General features: G+C 31.5%; 3 protein-coding genes across 3 annotated transcripts; all 3 read left to right on the top strand.

The window, feature by feature from the left end:
• The first annotated feature begins 503 nt into the window (after positions 1-503).
• Positions 504-1,267, top strand: LOC125066417 (uncharacterized protein KIAA1143 homolog). Its single transcript, XM_047674484.1, has one exon. It carries the CDS (start codon positions 728-730, stop codon positions 1,121-1,123), a length of 396 nt encoding a protein of 131 aa, XP_047530440.1. The 5' UTR covers positions 504-727; the 3' UTR covers positions 1,124-1,267.
• A 1,677-nt stretch (positions 1,268-2,944) lies between these two features.
• LOC125066611 (menin) lies at positions 2,945-7,380 on the top strand. The gene is made up of 5 exons (XM_047674742.1): positions 2,945-3,555; positions 3,700-3,925; positions 4,659-4,962; positions 5,037-5,186; positions 5,311-7,380. The coding sequence occupies exons 1-5, from the start codon at positions 2,998-3,000 to the stop codon at positions 5,795-5,797; spliced, it is 1,725 nt and encodes a 574-aa protein (XP_047530698.1). The 5' UTR covers positions 2,945-2,997; the 3' UTR covers positions 5,798-7,380.
• Positions 7,381-13,581: 6,201 nt separating this feature from the next.
• Positions 13,582-15,856, top strand: LOC125066274. Its single transcript, XM_047674294.1, has 4 exons — positions 13,582-13,779; positions 13,858-14,057; positions 14,185-15,403; positions 15,652-15,856. Exons 1-4 carry the CDS (start codon positions 13,706-13,708, stop codon positions 15,821-15,823), a joined length of 1,665 nt encoding a protein of 554 aa, XP_047530250.1. The 5' UTR covers positions 13,582-13,705; the 3' UTR covers positions 15,824-15,856.
• The last annotated feature ends 1,792 nt before the right edge of the window (positions 15,857-17,648 follow it).

Below are 17,648 nucleotides of genomic sequence, written 5' to 3'. Positions count from 1 at the left end.
TGTGTCAGATTAAAAAAACTGGTTAATTTTAAATAGAAATGTAAAAGATATATTATTTTATTTCAAAATGAATAAATTGAACCTTAAACAATTCTTATGAAAACAATGATTAAGATAGGATCAGTATTTTCATTACAAATTATCCCATCAACGAAACTCAGTAGATTTTTGATGCGTTTGACCTCTTGTGGAAAGCAATGACGAGAGAGATCGACCACTTAAAACAGGATTAACTCAGATTTAATGAAATGGCATATAATAAATTATCCTTTTTCGTAGATATGACTGCATTGTACCGGTGCCGGTGCAAACGAAAATCGGAGTTAGTGACATCCTCTAATAATAATTATGGACATCAATCGGAGCTAGACATGACTCCATTTCCATGGTAGACTGTTATACTCGTCCCTCGCCGTCACCAGTGACGCTGTAAACTTTTATGTCAAGTATAGCACCCATAAAAAAAACTGGTTGACAGATGACATGCATAAACAATAAAAATATATTAGCTGTCAATATTTTGGCATTTAGTATTGAGTTAATAGTTATAAGTACTTAAAATATAATTTGGTGTTTTTCTATTTCTAAACTAAAGTACTTGTATGAAGTTCCGTCAAATAGTGAACAACACAAACATCGATTGAATACAATTAAACACTAATGTAAGTCATGGTATACAGGACGAAAAATTAATAATTGATCTATTGCATACGAAATAGCGAAAAATATGAATAGAAAGAGAAATATTGCTTATATTAAACCAGAAGATCCACCTTTTTTAAAAGTTCTAAAAAAAGAAGCTGGTTACGATAATGTTAATCATAAATTTGATAAACTTGAAAATTCTGAAGAAGATTTTGTCGATGATGAGGAGAGTGACTTACCACAAGTCGTTGTACTTAAGAAAGGAGATTTAACTGCCGAAGAAGCAGAGGCTGAGAAAGACAAAATCAAGCAAATAGAAGCACAAACGAAAGCAGACCTAAGCCAAAAGGTAATTTTTAAAGGGAAATCGAGTAAGAAATTAAAAGACGATAAAGTGTTATCAAAAAAGTCATCAAGATCAAAAAACAATCAACAACAACTATTGTCTTTTGGAGACAATGATTCTGATAATGATTAATTGTATATAGTTTAGCTTTTTTTTATAAGGAATATTATAATATTATCATGTTTTAAAGTTAACTTCAGCATCAACTTCACATTTGTTGTTTCTTTGTAATAATAAAATATGTATGAAAATAATGAATTTTACTATTACGTCTGTTACTAATATATTAAACAGGTTACATAATGCAAATTTAAATATGTATGAATAAGTGGAAGATTTTTTTAATATCCTTACATTATGAAAAATATAAGTCAAAATTTTTAATAAACAAATTAAATAAAACAGAGAAGGAAGAAATACAAAAGAAATAAAAGTTATCATGTAAATTATACTAAGTGTCAAACTTTTTTTTAATGGCTAATAGCCTTTTTAAAATAAAAAAAACAATCAACAATATTTAACAAGTAAATATTAATTCCTCTTCAGTGTTTTATTTGCAAATATGATTATATCAATAAGATTCAATTTGTTTTCCCTTACCTTAATTAGTTTGTTTAAATCTTACTGTTTTAAACCTAATCATGACCAATGCATGGTAAATATACAACCTTGTATGCTTAACAATATGTGATGCAAAGTTATTGGTATAAAAAAATGTTTTGTGAATAAGATTACTACATAATTCAATTAATCTAACAAACAATAGCCAAATAATTGTTATGTGTAATGCAAACATAATAACAGGAATGTATATAAATTAAATGTAGATGAAAACATTGGGTATAACCATTTTGTTTATTACTACCAATAATTAAGGTTTTGTCTTCATTTTGTTAATTCTATAGTCATATTTAGCTTATTATTAGCATTTATCTAAATAGGTCACTAATATAATAAATAAATACACATAAAACTCATTATTGTCTTAACATCATCCAGTTGGTTCATATATTTTTAGTGGTATCTTCAAGGTTGCCTGTATTTCTTTTTTTTGCTTTGGTTTTTGAGCCATTCGACATGGGTAGCGATTCATGTGTGTAAAAAGTGTGTCCTATGTCTACATCATTTTCATATTCAAGAAGTTTTCGAAGTAGAAATTTTCTTTCGTCTTTTACGATTTGTATGTTTTCTTGAATTTTGGCCACTTCATCACATAACGCAGCGTTTTCCTATGATACAATAAAAATAAACAAGTTAAAAAGATATAATTCAAAATTGCCAAAACATTTTCGAATCAATTATGGGACCTACTATTATTAAACTTTTCACTTGTAATTTCATAAAGTGATACTTTTTGCGATAGCGTTTATTTTGTTTTTCATTTTGATAATTGTTCATTACTACTTATTGAACTCTTTAAGGATTTGCTTATTAAAATAAAATTTAATTCTTAAGTGAAACAATAGTTTTTTTGTAAATATATTAAATTAAAAATATTTTTGTTTTCAGTTTTGCTAATTTGCTTTGCTTTTGCCCTGACATTGACATTTGACATTGACAACAGCATATAAATGACAAAATTGTTTCTTCTTCTCCCGTTTCTATTATTCAAAGGCAAAAGTATTTCTAAATGTGCATATCTGGCAAGTTTGTTAAAAAAAATGTTACTCTAATTACTCTTACTAAAATTTATTGGTGGCAAATAACATAAATAAAAAAAAAAAACTTTTATTTCACGTCATTTAATGATTAGCACTTAATTACCCTAACTAAAACTATAAAAAATCATCCCCATTCTGTAATATATATTTACGAGCTCTGCTCATTAGTACAGTTTAAACATTATTGAATTTTACAAGTAAATGGAACGATTTATTAATAAAGCACATTTTAGAGGATAGTATTTTTCAAATAGCAATATTTATAATAAAAATGTCAACTTCTAACCGGCGTCTGCTGATGTTGTTGTTTATTTCTGAAATTGAAACAATGTGAAGTGAAAAATCATGTCTAGTTTATCAGAATATAAACATATATTTCCTATAGACAGTATTCAAAAAGTTTGTGATCTATTTGAAGAACAATTGCGTAGTAGTAAAGAACCGGATTTGGCATTGTTTTCTATCATTGTAGGCGCAGTTGAAAACAATCTAACAAATGTTAAAAACAGTGATAAAGATGTAAATTTGGCATCAAATAAATTTGTAAAGATGAAATTTCCATCTGTGGAATGGGACGAAGTAAAAACTCTTTATGAGCGATTTGTATCTTTAATGCGTAGCGGCGTTGATGCGAAGTTACTAAGCGGTGACTTAGCCACTCGTGATTTGGTCAAAAGAGTAGCTGATGTCGTTTGGAATTCGTTAACACGAAGCTACTACAAAGACAGAGCCCACCTCCAGTCAATTTACAGCTTTTTGACAGGAAATAAATTGGACTGCTTTGGAGTTGCTTTTGCTGTAACTGCAGGCTGCCAAGTCTTAGGCAAAAATGATGTTCATCTTGCATTATCAGAAGATCATGCTTGGGTAGTCTTTGGAAAGGATGGATTAAATACAGCTGAAGTAAGATACTAATATGTATAAAAACTAATATATGTTTTAAAGAAAAGTGTTTAAAATTTTCTTATGAGAAAGGCCATGTTGATCAACAAAACCTTAATCAATTTGAATGTTGCTTTTCATTTGTTGTATTTTGTAATTTTTTAGGTTACTTGGCATGGCAAAGGTAATGAGGACAAAAGAGGTAGATCAGTAGGAGAAGGGGTGCTTGCACGATCATGGCTATATGTAGCAGGCAAACCAGTTGTGTGCACCAGGATAATGGAGCTGGCTGCATTGGTTTCTTCCATAAACCCTACATTAACCCCCACAATTGATGTTCATGAAGTGGCACTCATGCAGCATAAACTGCTATGGTTACTTTATGATAAAGGTAATATTTCATTAGTACTAATTCAAACAATACTATTTTCTTTGCATTCCATAAGTAAAAATAATAAACGACTGTGACTGGGTGACTATTGGTATTTAAATAGCTTTTTTGATAAGATACCTATAATACTAAAATAACATTATAATTAAAATCATCACCATCAGATGCGGACACGTTAGAAAAGAAAAATGATTCAAATTCAATATTAAATTTTGTTTTGAGCCAATAACTGGCCAAAAACACTACATTATTTGGTATTATGATGACTAATGACAAACATTGTACATACACAAGAATTAACGAAAAACTTATCATGCTGTGTTTTCTTCGCCACAAAGTGAATTCAATCTTTTTTGGACATAGTTTTAACTTCTATAATAAAATTTTTCAAATATTTCTTAAAATATTATAAAGATGATAAAAAAAGTGTAGGGTTAGTGTTCATTGATTTTCACGCGGGATAAGTAATTCAGGTGTTGTATTTAATAATCAATCTAATTCTCTATTCCAATAATCATTGGAAAAGAGTAACTTCTGATTTTTTACCAGCACACTAAAACAATATTCCCAATCATCGGTTTCTTGAAATGTAATTAAATCTTGCACAATGACAATTCAAGCTTAAAGGAATCTATCTGAATAAAGTAATTTGATTTGACTTGATTAAATTATTCATGGAAGATTCATGGGTTAAAGTAGGCATACATTCTTTGTAAATACTCATACCTTTCAGGTCATTTGGAAGCATATCCTATGGCTTTGGGTAATCTTGGAGACTTAGACGAGTATATGAAAATTGCCAATAATACAGAGGCTCCAGAAAGTTCAACAATTAATGATGAAATTGGAGTTATTAAATCAAGTAATTTAAGGCCAGATTCAGCTTCATTGTATATTCAATCAATTCGTTCTTCAAGAACGCATTATGAAGATCGTCATGTGTACCCATATACATTTCAAGGTGGCTATTATCATAGACACAAAATGTACAAGGAAGCCTTTCAAGCCTGGGCATGTGCTGGTGATGTCATAAGGCAGTAAGTGACATAATTTTTTTATATTGATAATATATAAAAAGTCACACATAACAATTTATATATTTCTCCTTCAGTTACAACTACTCTAGAGATGATGAAGAGATTTATAAAGAATTTTCTGAGATTGCAAATGAGCTAATACCTCAACTGATGAAAGCTGAGAGTTCAGGACATTCAGCTAGATCTATTTTAAAAGACCCAGAATGTTTTGCATCTCTTTTAAGGTAAGCCTTTTTTTTCTAAATGATAAATCTTATTACATAAATTATCCTAAATTTTATATAATCTTTCATAAAACTGCTAAAGAATAAGAATCCATTATGACGTCAATTTTTACATTTTTTTAAGGTTTTATGATGGTATTTGCCAATGGGAAGAGGGTAGTCAGACACCAATACTGCATATTGGTTGGGCAAAACCACTGGTGAGCACAATTTCTAAATTTGATGCAGAGGTAAGGGCACAAGTTAACATTATATGTAGTCCAGATAATGGTGAACCCACTGAGACAACCCAAAAGACAGATAAAACAAATGCCAATGATGAGAAGGATGACAGTTGGAATAATAATTCTGAAAATACTGAAATGACAGTAAGAGAACAGCTAACCGCCGCAGTTAATAGTAGACCGCGTGTTACGTTGTACAGCCACAAAATGGCAGCTCTTAAGCCATTATTATTAGCTGAAAGACTAAACACACATGCACTACAACTTCAATTGACAGCTCAAAGTCAATTACAAAGGCCTCATCTACCAGCAAAGCGACGAGATGATGAAGACCATAATCCATCAGCGCCCACAGCACGGGCAAAACGCGCTCGCCGAGAACGCTAAGTTATTTTAATACATATTTTATGTATATATTTGTCTTTACTATAGAATTAGCTATTCTAAATAATGTCATAATCTATTTTCGAATCTTTACTAGAAGCTTTAAAATATTTTATTTTATAGAAACTTTATCATTTCTATAATTGCTATAATGATGAAATTACCTTACTGTAGTTCTACATTGTTAATTTTTTATTTAAAAATGTAGAATATATAATTATATATTACGTATTGAAAATATTTAACCTTTTAACAGTTATTATTGATGTTTGTTTGATGCCTTTTTTATTATTAGGTGTGCAAGCCATAGTGGTGGCTGTTGTATAGAAGCTCATAGAAACTATTTTAAGGTATTCCTTATAACGATAATATGACCTCAAGTTTTTAAAAGTATCTTATGAGACAAATTCAACATTTCTTAAGATAGATTACACTTGTGCTGTTTATAATAATAACTAGTTAATAAAAAATATTATTATTTAATGCTTATAACTAATGCATACATGACACCCTTACAAAGTATTATTTACAAACTTCTACTAAAAGTACCTGTCCTGGATGATATTATAAATTTTTGAATTGCTGTGAGCATGTAAAAAAATTGCAAAAATTAACAAAGGTACATTAGCTTGTAATACAATATTTATCCTGATGGTACAAATCTTTTGTATTAAATATGTACACAAAAATTGGGATTAGGGATATGAGAATGTCTCTAAGAAAAAACGCATTTAAGAGACTCGAGGTATTGTTATGTTATTTAACAATAAAATAATTATAATTTGTTTAGTTATATTCATATATTTGTGCACAATCAACCTATTTAACATTGACATAAAAATGTTACTGAAAGACAATGTGTAGATTATAATTGTACTACTATATTAAACAATAATAATAATAGACTTATATTATATACCTCATTGAATTTGTTTTATAATTTTTTGTAGAGTATTATAGATTTATTGTTTTAAAATGTAATTCCACCAATCATGTAGAGTAAAACTCTTTAGTTGTTAACTTTTGATTGTTTTGTAATTATATTTTGCAATAAGTGATAAGGAAAAACTATAATAAAATTTTATTTTAAATGAAAACCTATTTGGGAAAAATTTCAAAATTTTAATGTGATGACATTTAATTTGGTTGAGAATTATAAAATGACTTTACGACTTGTTGTGATGTACAAAATTTTTTAAGCCCTATGAGGGTCTTAATAATATAGTTATTAAAAGATTGTGTTAGTTATCGCAGCTGTATAATGTTAAAATTATAATTTGAACATATTAAATATAATATATTTTACTTTCGTTTGTTACTTACATTTTGCTAAAAATGCTTTAATAACATGCAATATATTTACAAATTTAAAGCGTTGACTTTTTACAATAAGGTTTATAGTAGTTTCCTTTTAGAAACTTGATTCGGTAGCTAAGTTTCCTCACTTGATATGTTGTGTAAATTAGGTATTTCTGTTTAAAAATAGATTTCGTATTACACGACGTCTATCTCTTGAAATGTAAAAATGGATTAAACTAAACTCAGAATAATAAAGACTAAAAATAGTCTTGCCTAAAATCTAATGGCTTTACAAACAAAAACAAAGGTAAAAACCTATAAACCTATAAACCTATAAACTAAGGGGTGTTTGGTAAATACTGATTTCTTTGTTTCTGTCGTAGTTGATTTGACAATTGAAGAAAGCATTGTGTAATCAAGCCCTGAACAATATTTATGGATGATGCCTTTTATTGCAAAAATCAAACAACTTAATATTGATTTTTTTAAGTCCAAATGATTTTATTTGAGTAAAGTGTAACCAATAAAAGGTTATGTATTTACTTTCTGTTTGTAGTGTGGATTAAATGTATATAAAGTTATTGTTATAAACAAAAATGGATAAGCATGTAAATAAAGTAACATATCTTCGAAAATACGAAGTACAATTCTGTAACGTTTTTTTATTTAATTTTTTTACCACGAAGTAACTGATTTTTTTGAGTGTATTTTATTTAATGCGATAGGCTTTTTATTTCGTATACATATATGATTTCTAATACCATATTTTCCTTAGTATTAAGTATTATAACATAATTTTTGGTCTTCGTAAATTAAAATTACCTTTATAGAAAACATAAATAATATTTTGAATATTAAGTAGTTATTATATTTTTGTATATAATTTAAATATGTCGTAGAATTCTGATTTTCTATATTTACAATGTACATTTATGCTAAAGCTATATATTCCATATTTTATCTGTTTGCTAGGGTTGTGCTGAATTTAACATTACCTATTAAAGTCGATAGTAATGTCTTACCCAAGTCATAGTTTACTTCGAAATATGAAAATATAACATATTATAACTGTTTTAACAATAGTACAAATATTTGGAAATAAATAAGTATACGAAAGTTGAGGGTTTTTAATTACAGTTAAAATAGGCTTTGTTAAATTAATTTAAGAAGTACTATTATTTTTAATTTTGACTGTCTTTTTAGTATAGGGGTTAGATGTAAGGCCACAGAACCCCCAGGATCTGGGTTGAAACTTAAAGTCGGGCCGATATAGGGTATTTGAGTTTTTCTGTTGAATAATGCCCAGAAATTGTCTGGATTCTGAAAGTTAGAAGTGCGTACATTCCCGTGCCTGGGAAAGCTTTGGTCCTGCGTCTCAACTCTCCAATCGTGTCGGATTAGCCGTCCCAACGGATTAAGAGAGTTGGGGAATATAGAGTTTACCTTTCTTTACGCAAACACTTGTGCACTATCATATGTCCTGCGTGGTTGACTGCTCTCCCTTGATATTAGCCGCCGTGACTGAAATCGGTCAAGACGACGTCATCATTTTTAGTTTACAGTAACATGAATTGAAAGTTATATATTGTATTTGTAATTTAATTTCTGCGAAACTGAAATATTCAAAACATTTAGTTTTGAATATTTCTAGTGGCTATGGTAGGCGCTATTAATATACACGGTAGGGCGCGATATTGTTGTGGACATCTACGATATCTACAATAGTATAACAAATAGTATATATTTACATATCGTAGACATCGTACAGTCGTTTTGTGATAGAGTATAGATTTTTTAAAAATATATTGAAATTGCAAATGGTACGGACCTGAGCGTGTCTTCATTCCTTCTTCATCGCAACATGTCTTTAAGATGAAAAAATAGCTTTTTATAAAAAATTCGAAACCAAAATAGATTCCATTTAGATAATTTCTCGGTAAGCCCATAGGAAGAATCCTTCGAAAGAAACGCTTAGTACCTGCTATACGCGATCAAAGCCTTCGCTATGTCCAAACTGGCTGATAATACTTGGCGACTCAACTGTTTCCGCCCATTTATGTGTCAGGTAAACTAGAAGATCATCGATTAAGTGAAACCGACGGAAACTGTACTACTCAGCTGGTGGTCTTCTAGGTACCGCAGGACCCAGCAGATAATAATGGACTTCGTTATCTTGGAGAATAAGGAGGTGATAGCTATAGGCCTATAATTGGACGAGTGGTTGACTTTTTAGGGGTCAGGTGCAACAAATAAGTCTTCCGGAAATTTGGGACGCCTGATGCGTAGTTTTGCCAGGAAAGACGAGTTAAAACTGGTGCCATATCCAGCAGGATTGAAGGGATGTTATCGCAACCAGTTGACTTATGAATATACCAGGAAAAAAGTGCTTTACGAACGGCACATTTCCGGAATTTATCATCCGGCATCATGGTATCACACTTCGGAATTGTTGGTGGTGACTTTCCTTGACCATCCAGAGTCACGCTGGACGCAAAGAGAGAGACTAAAATATCCGTTATTTTCGCAGTATGGGCCAATGACTCGCCGTTCCTGAACAGAGACGGAAAAGACAGACTTAGCGAGATACCACAACGCATGTTCCTGAAAGAAAAACTAGCACATCAAACTATTTAAAAAATAATATTGTATCGTATTTTTATTCTGCAAGCCTGTCAGGGTGGTGACCACCATTTATCATAAAATAGCTAAAGAGCAATACTTTGTATTATGTTCTGGTTCGAAGGGTCGAATGAGTGATCATTCACTAATAAATAATTTAAAAAAACACGACTCACTGAACTTACACTGAAACATAGAATTGATCAAAAGAAAAAGGTAGAATTTTGAATTATATATGTTACGTGCGTGTAGTCATAAAGTTATGTTTAATTATATGTATAATTTTTTTCGGAATGTGTGTTGCTGTTAGAACTTATTGCATCTACTGCGTCACCGGATCGGTAAGTGAGTTAAAATACTCAAGAGCCACCAATTAAGGACTCTGAGTACAAAGGGCGCCTTATTAAGGCCTCGGATTAGGACGTTGTCGACGTCGGAAAGAAATTGAAAATTGAAAAGAATTGTACTTTGTCATTCTATGTCACAGCCTAGCCGTTGACGACTCGTAACTAATAGGGTACTTCGAACCAACTGACTCGGTCGGTGTGATGTGTGTTTCCTCACATGTTACTGCTGTCGGCAGTCATTCTGTTGACGAGACCGATCTGTTTAAGGCTCCTGCGAATCGGGTAAGATAATTCTAATTTGCTCGCTTATATAACCAAAGCTCGGGATTGAGGATTCGATTATATCGAAATTTTAGTTCATAATACACATAAATATAACAAACAATACGTAGTATCGATAGATGTTACTCGACACTTTTACGTATTAAAATAGATAGATATCAATTATTAAAAATACATATTCTAATTACTCGTATAAGATGATAAATGTTTCTTTTCTGTTTCTGATACAAATTTATATTTATTATAAACGTTAACCTGTTAAAAAATTAGTATTTGTGTGTATAAAAAGACTTTTATCCAGGTCTGTAAAAAACATTTTTTATCTGTATGTTTTCTGTTGAGACAGTTATGCAGTGTTGCCACCTTGGTGGTTTTCCCACCAGAACTGGTGTTTTTTCAAGGCTTCTGGTGGTATTTTTTCATTATATAGCGCTTTTATTTTTTTTGGTGGTTTGTAGCGGTTTTTAGATATGTAATCTGGCAACACATTTTTGAGAGGGAAATACCCTACCATTTCGGAATTTCATAATGTTCTATGCTTACTTTATGACCGGGGAATCCCTAGGCGTAGTCGTTGGTTAATGTTTTCTTTTTATCTGTCATTCTATGTTCGGAATTTGGTTCGTGTTGTTGAAAAGTCTAATAAAAAGTTTGATAGAGTCGTGCTTGCAACAGTGCGTGAACTCTTGAAGCTGTAAATAATATCCAATAATGGAAGTTCCACTCAAGAAAAAAAATTACGCACAAAAGTATAGAAAAGAGTGGGAATCGCTAGATGAATTCCAAACCTGGCTTAAACCTTTACCTGGGGATGATACGAAGGCGTTTTGCTCATTTTGTAAAGCAGAATTATTAGCAAAATTAGTAGACTTGAAAAGACATGTTGAAACAAAAAAGCACAAACAAAAAATGCAAATTATATCTGGCAATCAAACGATAAAATTCACGGCCGGTGAAAAGTTTACAAATCCAAAATCTCGCAAAGCTGAAGGAATGCTCGCTCTTTACATTACAGAACACAGTTCAGTTTCCTGTATTGATCATCTAACCGATTTAGTAAAATTGGCTTTCCCTGATTCCAAAGCAACGGATGACTTGAAAATGCATCGTACTAAGTGTACTGAAGTTATCAAAAATGTCTTGGCGCCACATTTCGTTGAAGAACTAATAGAGGACATAGGACAGCAGAAATACAGACAATACAGTCTAATCATTGACGAATCAACTGTACATCATCATCAGTACGAGCAAGCAACTGGGCATTGTAATCAGGTATTTCAGTAGAAAACTAAAAAAAGTCGTTTCTTCGTTTCTGTCTCTAGAACCACTTAAAACCAGCGATGCAGTCGGAATTGTTAAAGCCCTTTTTTCTTGCTTACAAAAATATGGCCTAGATAAAAATAAAATGGTTGGATTGGGAACAGACAATGCGTCAGTCATGACTGGAATTAATAATGGAGTGTTCAGAATACTGAAAAATGATATCCTAAATTTGATTCTTATCAGATGCACTTGCCACTCTTTGCAACTTGCAGTGTCACATGCGTCAGAACAGACGCTACCAAGAAATATTGAATTCTTGATTAGAGAAACCTACAATTGGTTTTCCCACTCTGCAAAACGTAAAAATGAATATCAAGTAATTTACGAAACTATCAATTGCGGAGAATCACCTTTGAAGATTTTGCAGGTATGTGACACGCGCTGGTTGCCCATTGAACCAGCAGTCCAAAGAATTTTGGCACAGTGGGAAGAACTGACTTTACATTTTGGGCTTGTGAGAGATCAATGTTACACTGCAGATCTATTATATTCTATGTACAAGGACAAATCTAATTACTTGTATTTGCTATTTTTGAGAAGTATACTAAACGATGTGCAGATCGCTGTGAAAACGTTTGAAAGCGAAAGTGCAAATCCTCTTCGATTATTAAATGTGCTGATTACACTTTTACGTTCAGTTTGCAACAGGATACTGTTGCCAAATGTAGCCACCACAGATAAGGATTTTTTAAACATTGACATCGACCGAAACCTTAATCCGGTCCCATATATGGGATACCTCTTTGAATCGGAAAGTGAAAGAACATCATTAACATCTGATGCTGTATCAGCCATAAAACGTCGATGTATTGAATTTAATGTGAAGCTAGCAAAGGAAATTCAACAGAGGCTGCCGACCAATTATACTGTGCTGGAGTTGATGTCAAGATTAGCCCCACAAACGATTCTATGCCAAGGTAAGGACAATTCCATTTCGGAACTAGCTAAAGAACTTGGCTATAATGCTTGTGAAATTGACAAGATATTGAACCAGTGGCACAACATCTGTTTTGTTCAGTGGAAAAACACAAATGATGTTATAAAATTTTGGCTTGAGGTAGATGAGCACAGAAACGCAGCTGGAATAAATGTCTTTGGAGAACTAGTTGATCTTGCCATATCTGCGTTAACTTTACCCCATTCTAATGCGGGTATCGAAAGAATTTTCAGTGTAATGAATATTGTGAAAAACAAACTTCGGAACAGGATGGCTGGTCCACTTCTAAATGCCATAATATTTATCAGAAATAGACTAAAAGTTACTGATGCAAAATGTTACAATTATGAATTACCACAACATGTCATTGCAGCTATTGGCAAAAACACAAAGTACTCTTACAAAATTCAACCACATCCAACAACATCTTCAGCATCGGCGTCAGCGTCGTAAGAAGTAGCGTCTGCATCTGTGAATGATGACGAAGTTATAGAAGATATAACATTTGATAATCTTGAATTATAACTTGTAAATTTTTTTTACTTGTTTCTTTTGATTTTTTCTACTGATTAGGTACAAATGAATAACAAATTAACATTATTTATGTGGTTTTATTTTATTGCATATACAATACTACTCATTATGTCAAGTTATGTATACCGAATATAATGTTTATGTTTAGTAAATTGTAAGTTAGTAAAACTCTTTAATGCACTCTGGTAAAAAACACAAAATTTTAAAAATACGTAAAATTATATAATTAATAAGAACGACATACATATTCGTTTGTTTTTAATTTAAATAAGGGTTTCTTTGTCTGAGATTTAAATGCAATTTTAGCGGAATTTGGTGTTTTTTTTTAAATCCAAATTTCTGAAATCTGGCGACTTTTTACTCTTGACCTAGCGCCTTAAAAAATTCAAAGGTGGCAACACTGCAGTTATGTTGACTGTTGTCAGAATCTTGGTAATCGGACTGTCGAACTCATAGATCCTTAATAATAATACGTATAAATACATAATATGTGTTTTAACATAAAACAATAATATAGATTTATTTTGAACATTTGTATTTTGCAAAAAGTTTTATAATGGCACTATTATTATGAGTAATTTTAATAAAGAAGTTGCGGTTAATTGCGTAAAAACTTTAGTTGATAATAATCGATGTGTTACTTGGTGAGATGACGATTTTTGTTTATATACGTTTCACTGTGATAACATAATAAAATAACTATTTAATTTATGTTTTCTTAGCGACCTATTGAATGGACCTATCATAAGATATCCGTGTGGGCATTTCGTCTGTAATAACTGTGCCATAACCGCCGAATATTGTATACGTTGCCTTTCTCCACCTACCACTTCGACTAATTGTATCGATGTGCCTTTCGGGCAACGCATCGAACATGTTTCACATCTTTTAACTACATTTCAAGATTTATTCAACCTCGATGGTATTTTTATTTTTTTTATTTGATATAATTATGTAAATCTTTCGTATTATTGTCACATTGGATTCATATTAATCGTTTAAAATGATATAAAGCTTAGCAGATCCTTAATCTCTATTTTTTGTTTTAGTTTACAAAAGTCTTAGACTTTCGGAACAATTAAAGTTGGAAAAAGAAATATTTCCAAAATGTATACAAGCACCTTCAAAATATTGTAACAAGAGGAAAAGTACAAAATATATAATAAATGATAAAGAAAATTCAAAATTGCCATTTCTAGCTGGTGAATGTATATCTAATGTATTAAATATGGAAAATACTGTAGATTATGTTAAGCAGTGGCTGCAAAACAATGAATCAACCTCAAAGAAGTCCAGTAATCTACCTCGTAAACCATTTGCTGACTTAAATGTGAATGGTCAAAGTGTTGCTAAAGATTCTAGCTTAGTTAAAAACAAAGATGAAAGAGTTACAAATAGAAAAAGAACTCATATAAAAATTATGGATAAGAATAGTAAAAAAAAATTGAGGCTTATACCTAAAAATAAAAATAAAGAGTTAATCACAACACCTCAATCCTTTAGAAATAATGAAAAAAATTATTTGCAAAGAAGTAAATGTGACAATGATGAAAGTGGAATTGTTGTTGATGAGGAATCTATTGTTATAGATAGTACTCAAGAAGAATGTATTGATAAAGATAGACTAGCTATAATTGCTGTACAAGAGGCTGAAAAATTAAACTCCTGCGATCTAACCAGTTCTGGTCAATCACTCAATAAAATCACTTTAACAAAGCCTGCTATACTTACAAAACAAACATTATTCGAAACAGGCTTTTCCAAAATACCATTTTACAAAAAAAGCTTACTACATAAGATCTGTAATGAATGCACAAATGATAAAAATACAACAAATAATCTTAATACTCCAAAAAGTGTGACAGTTATAATTGATAATGACAACTTCATAACCACCATAAAATGTTCACAATGCCCTGTAAGAAATTTAGAATCAAAAAAACAATCGGTCCAAATACAGACTGATATGAATATAGATAGAACAGACTCCAATACCCCCACAATGAGACCCCCCTCTAAAGTCAACATTGAAACTCAAAGTTATAATGAAAAAATATCACCTCTGGAGAATATAAAAAATGCTGATTTTGTTGATAATGATAAAGAAACAGATGAAAAGGATGAAAATATTTCAAAAATTATAAGGGACACTGTTAATATATTACCTCCAAAAAGAAAATGTTTGATAATAGATGATTCAGACACAGACAGTGATATTTATGAAAATGTTTGCACTCTTGAAGCCACTGCAGAAGTTCATAAAGAAATGTATGAGTATTTTAATAAGTAACTTTTTGATTCTGCTAAATAAATGATTTTAATTTATTTCTATTAATTATAAGTAACAAGAACTTCATGTCTTCTAAATTAAAAGCGAGTGAAACTGGGAAGCACAGCTACTTATATAATAATATATATAATATTATCATACTAAACATGCTGCATGCACACTAAAATAAACCTTTCCAATTTGTTCTTTAGCTAAACCCACAAATTAAATGATGGTTTATTTGCAGCAATTTTGGTATACTGTCTTCAATGGAGGCTCACGAGTATGTCAACAGAATGAAGCCTGTAGCCCGTGGACATACCCCACTTAGTACTGATTCATCTGACAAAGAAAATTATGATCCAAACAGAATTAAAAGGCAAAAATTTGGGAAAAAGAAAAACAACAAGAAATATTAGAAGTAAATGTTATTATTTTTGTACATTTTTTGAACTGTGAATAAAGATGTTTTGTATATTTATTTTATATAATTAAATGTAGATTTTTTTTTCACATTTTTACTATATGTTACCTGTGGTCCATATAAAATATAAAAAACTGAAAAAAAAATAAGACACTGCTCAAGCTCAAGATTTGGTATCTATCGTAACTCATCTGATGAGAGATTTCTCATTTTGCGGCAATTTTTTCAATGATGGCGCAGTTGTTCTTTTAAATCATCCAACATTATTCAAATCAGAATTAGACTGTTATCTTCAACGACATTATAAGTGACATCCGGAGCGATATCTATAAAAAAACGAATGCAGGACGGTTATAAAAAACCAACGGTTGATGTGAGACCACACCCTAACAAGCGCTATCTTTGAAAAGTTTTATATTTCACATAATAACATTTTTTGTTTCAAACAATTAAAAATATTAAAATCGACAAAACTCATGTCAGACATGGCGGACTTTTAAACCAAGTAAGTTATTTAATTAATGGGAAATGAAAAAATCTTTTACGAAATATAAGGGTAAATCTAAATTATTTAATCAAATAAAAATCTTCAAAATCAAAGACTAAGTAAATTAATAATAAGTATCTACAGCAAAAATCGGACCAAATCATATGTAGTTAATTTTGAGAACCGAATATTAGTGAGAATTTTACCGCCAAAAAAACACTTTACACACTAGACTTATTCGTCGTATCTCCACGATTCGAGAATATTCCGATAGCCGCCACAGCTAGTATCGGAATACTTGGCGTTGATATTTCGACCCTCGTTCAGTTCTGCGATCAATTGGAAGGCAAAGCCAAATTGGCATCAAAAAAGCTCGGTGTGCTCAGCTAGATAGCATCGATTAAGACTATACAAGGCGCAAATTCGGCCTCACATGGAGTACTGCTCTCGCCTATGGGCGGGTGCTCCCCAGTACCAGCTCCTTCCATTTGACCTTATCCAACGTAGAGCAGCTCGAATTATCGACGATCAAGCTCTTTCTAATCTGCTCGATCCTTTGGCTCTGCGTAGAGATGTTGGATCACTCTGCATCTTCTACCAAATTTTCCACAGGGAATGTTCCGAGGAATTGTTTGGATTAATCCCGGCAGCTGATTTCACCTTTGGACATCTCGTCAATATTCGAAATTTCACCCGCACCATTAAGATGTCCGAAAATCCACAACAGGGCGATTTTTAAGGCATTTTCTGCCTCGCACAACCACTCTGTGGAACCAGCTTTCGCCGGCGGTTTTTTTCGAACCGATACGACTCGGGAACCTTCAAGAAAAGAGCGTACTTATTCCTTAAAGGCCGGCAACGAACCTGCAACGCCCCTGGTGTTGCGGGAATAACCGGCAAGAAACTCAGTAGTTACTCTTTTTCAATATCTAAAAATACAGTCATGTTAGTTAAATACAATTATATATGTACTTTAACTCCATGCTTTTTTATCATCAATACAATATACTAAAAAAAAACGTAGTATCGGCTACATCAAGACGGCCACCATTTAAAGATATATTATAATTTTGCTTTCTAACATTCGGTAGGGTAAAAACTAAACATTTTATTTTTTGAGTATTCAAAACTAAATTATTTACTGTAAGCCAATCGTGTATCTGTGATAATGCACCGTTCACATCGTCAAAGACAGTTTAAAAAATAGAAAGAGTCCCAAAAGTGTTCCTTGTGGAACAACCATTTTTTAACCAATTCGGTTTTACAAGGGGTCTCTCTTGTAAAACCGAATTGGTCACTATGAAAAATAGTATTTGCAACGAAATGGACGAGA

This window comes from Vanessa atalanta, chromosome 9 (assembly GCF_905147765.1).
Source record: "Vanessa atalanta chromosome 9, ilVanAtal1.2, whole genome shotgun sequence".
Lineage (NCBI taxonomy): Eukaryota > Metazoa > Arthropoda > Insecta > Lepidoptera > Nymphalidae > Vanessa > Vanessa atalanta.
The sequence above is the reverse complement of the archived record's forward strand: the minus strand, read 5'-3'. Positions and strand labels throughout refer to the sequence as shown.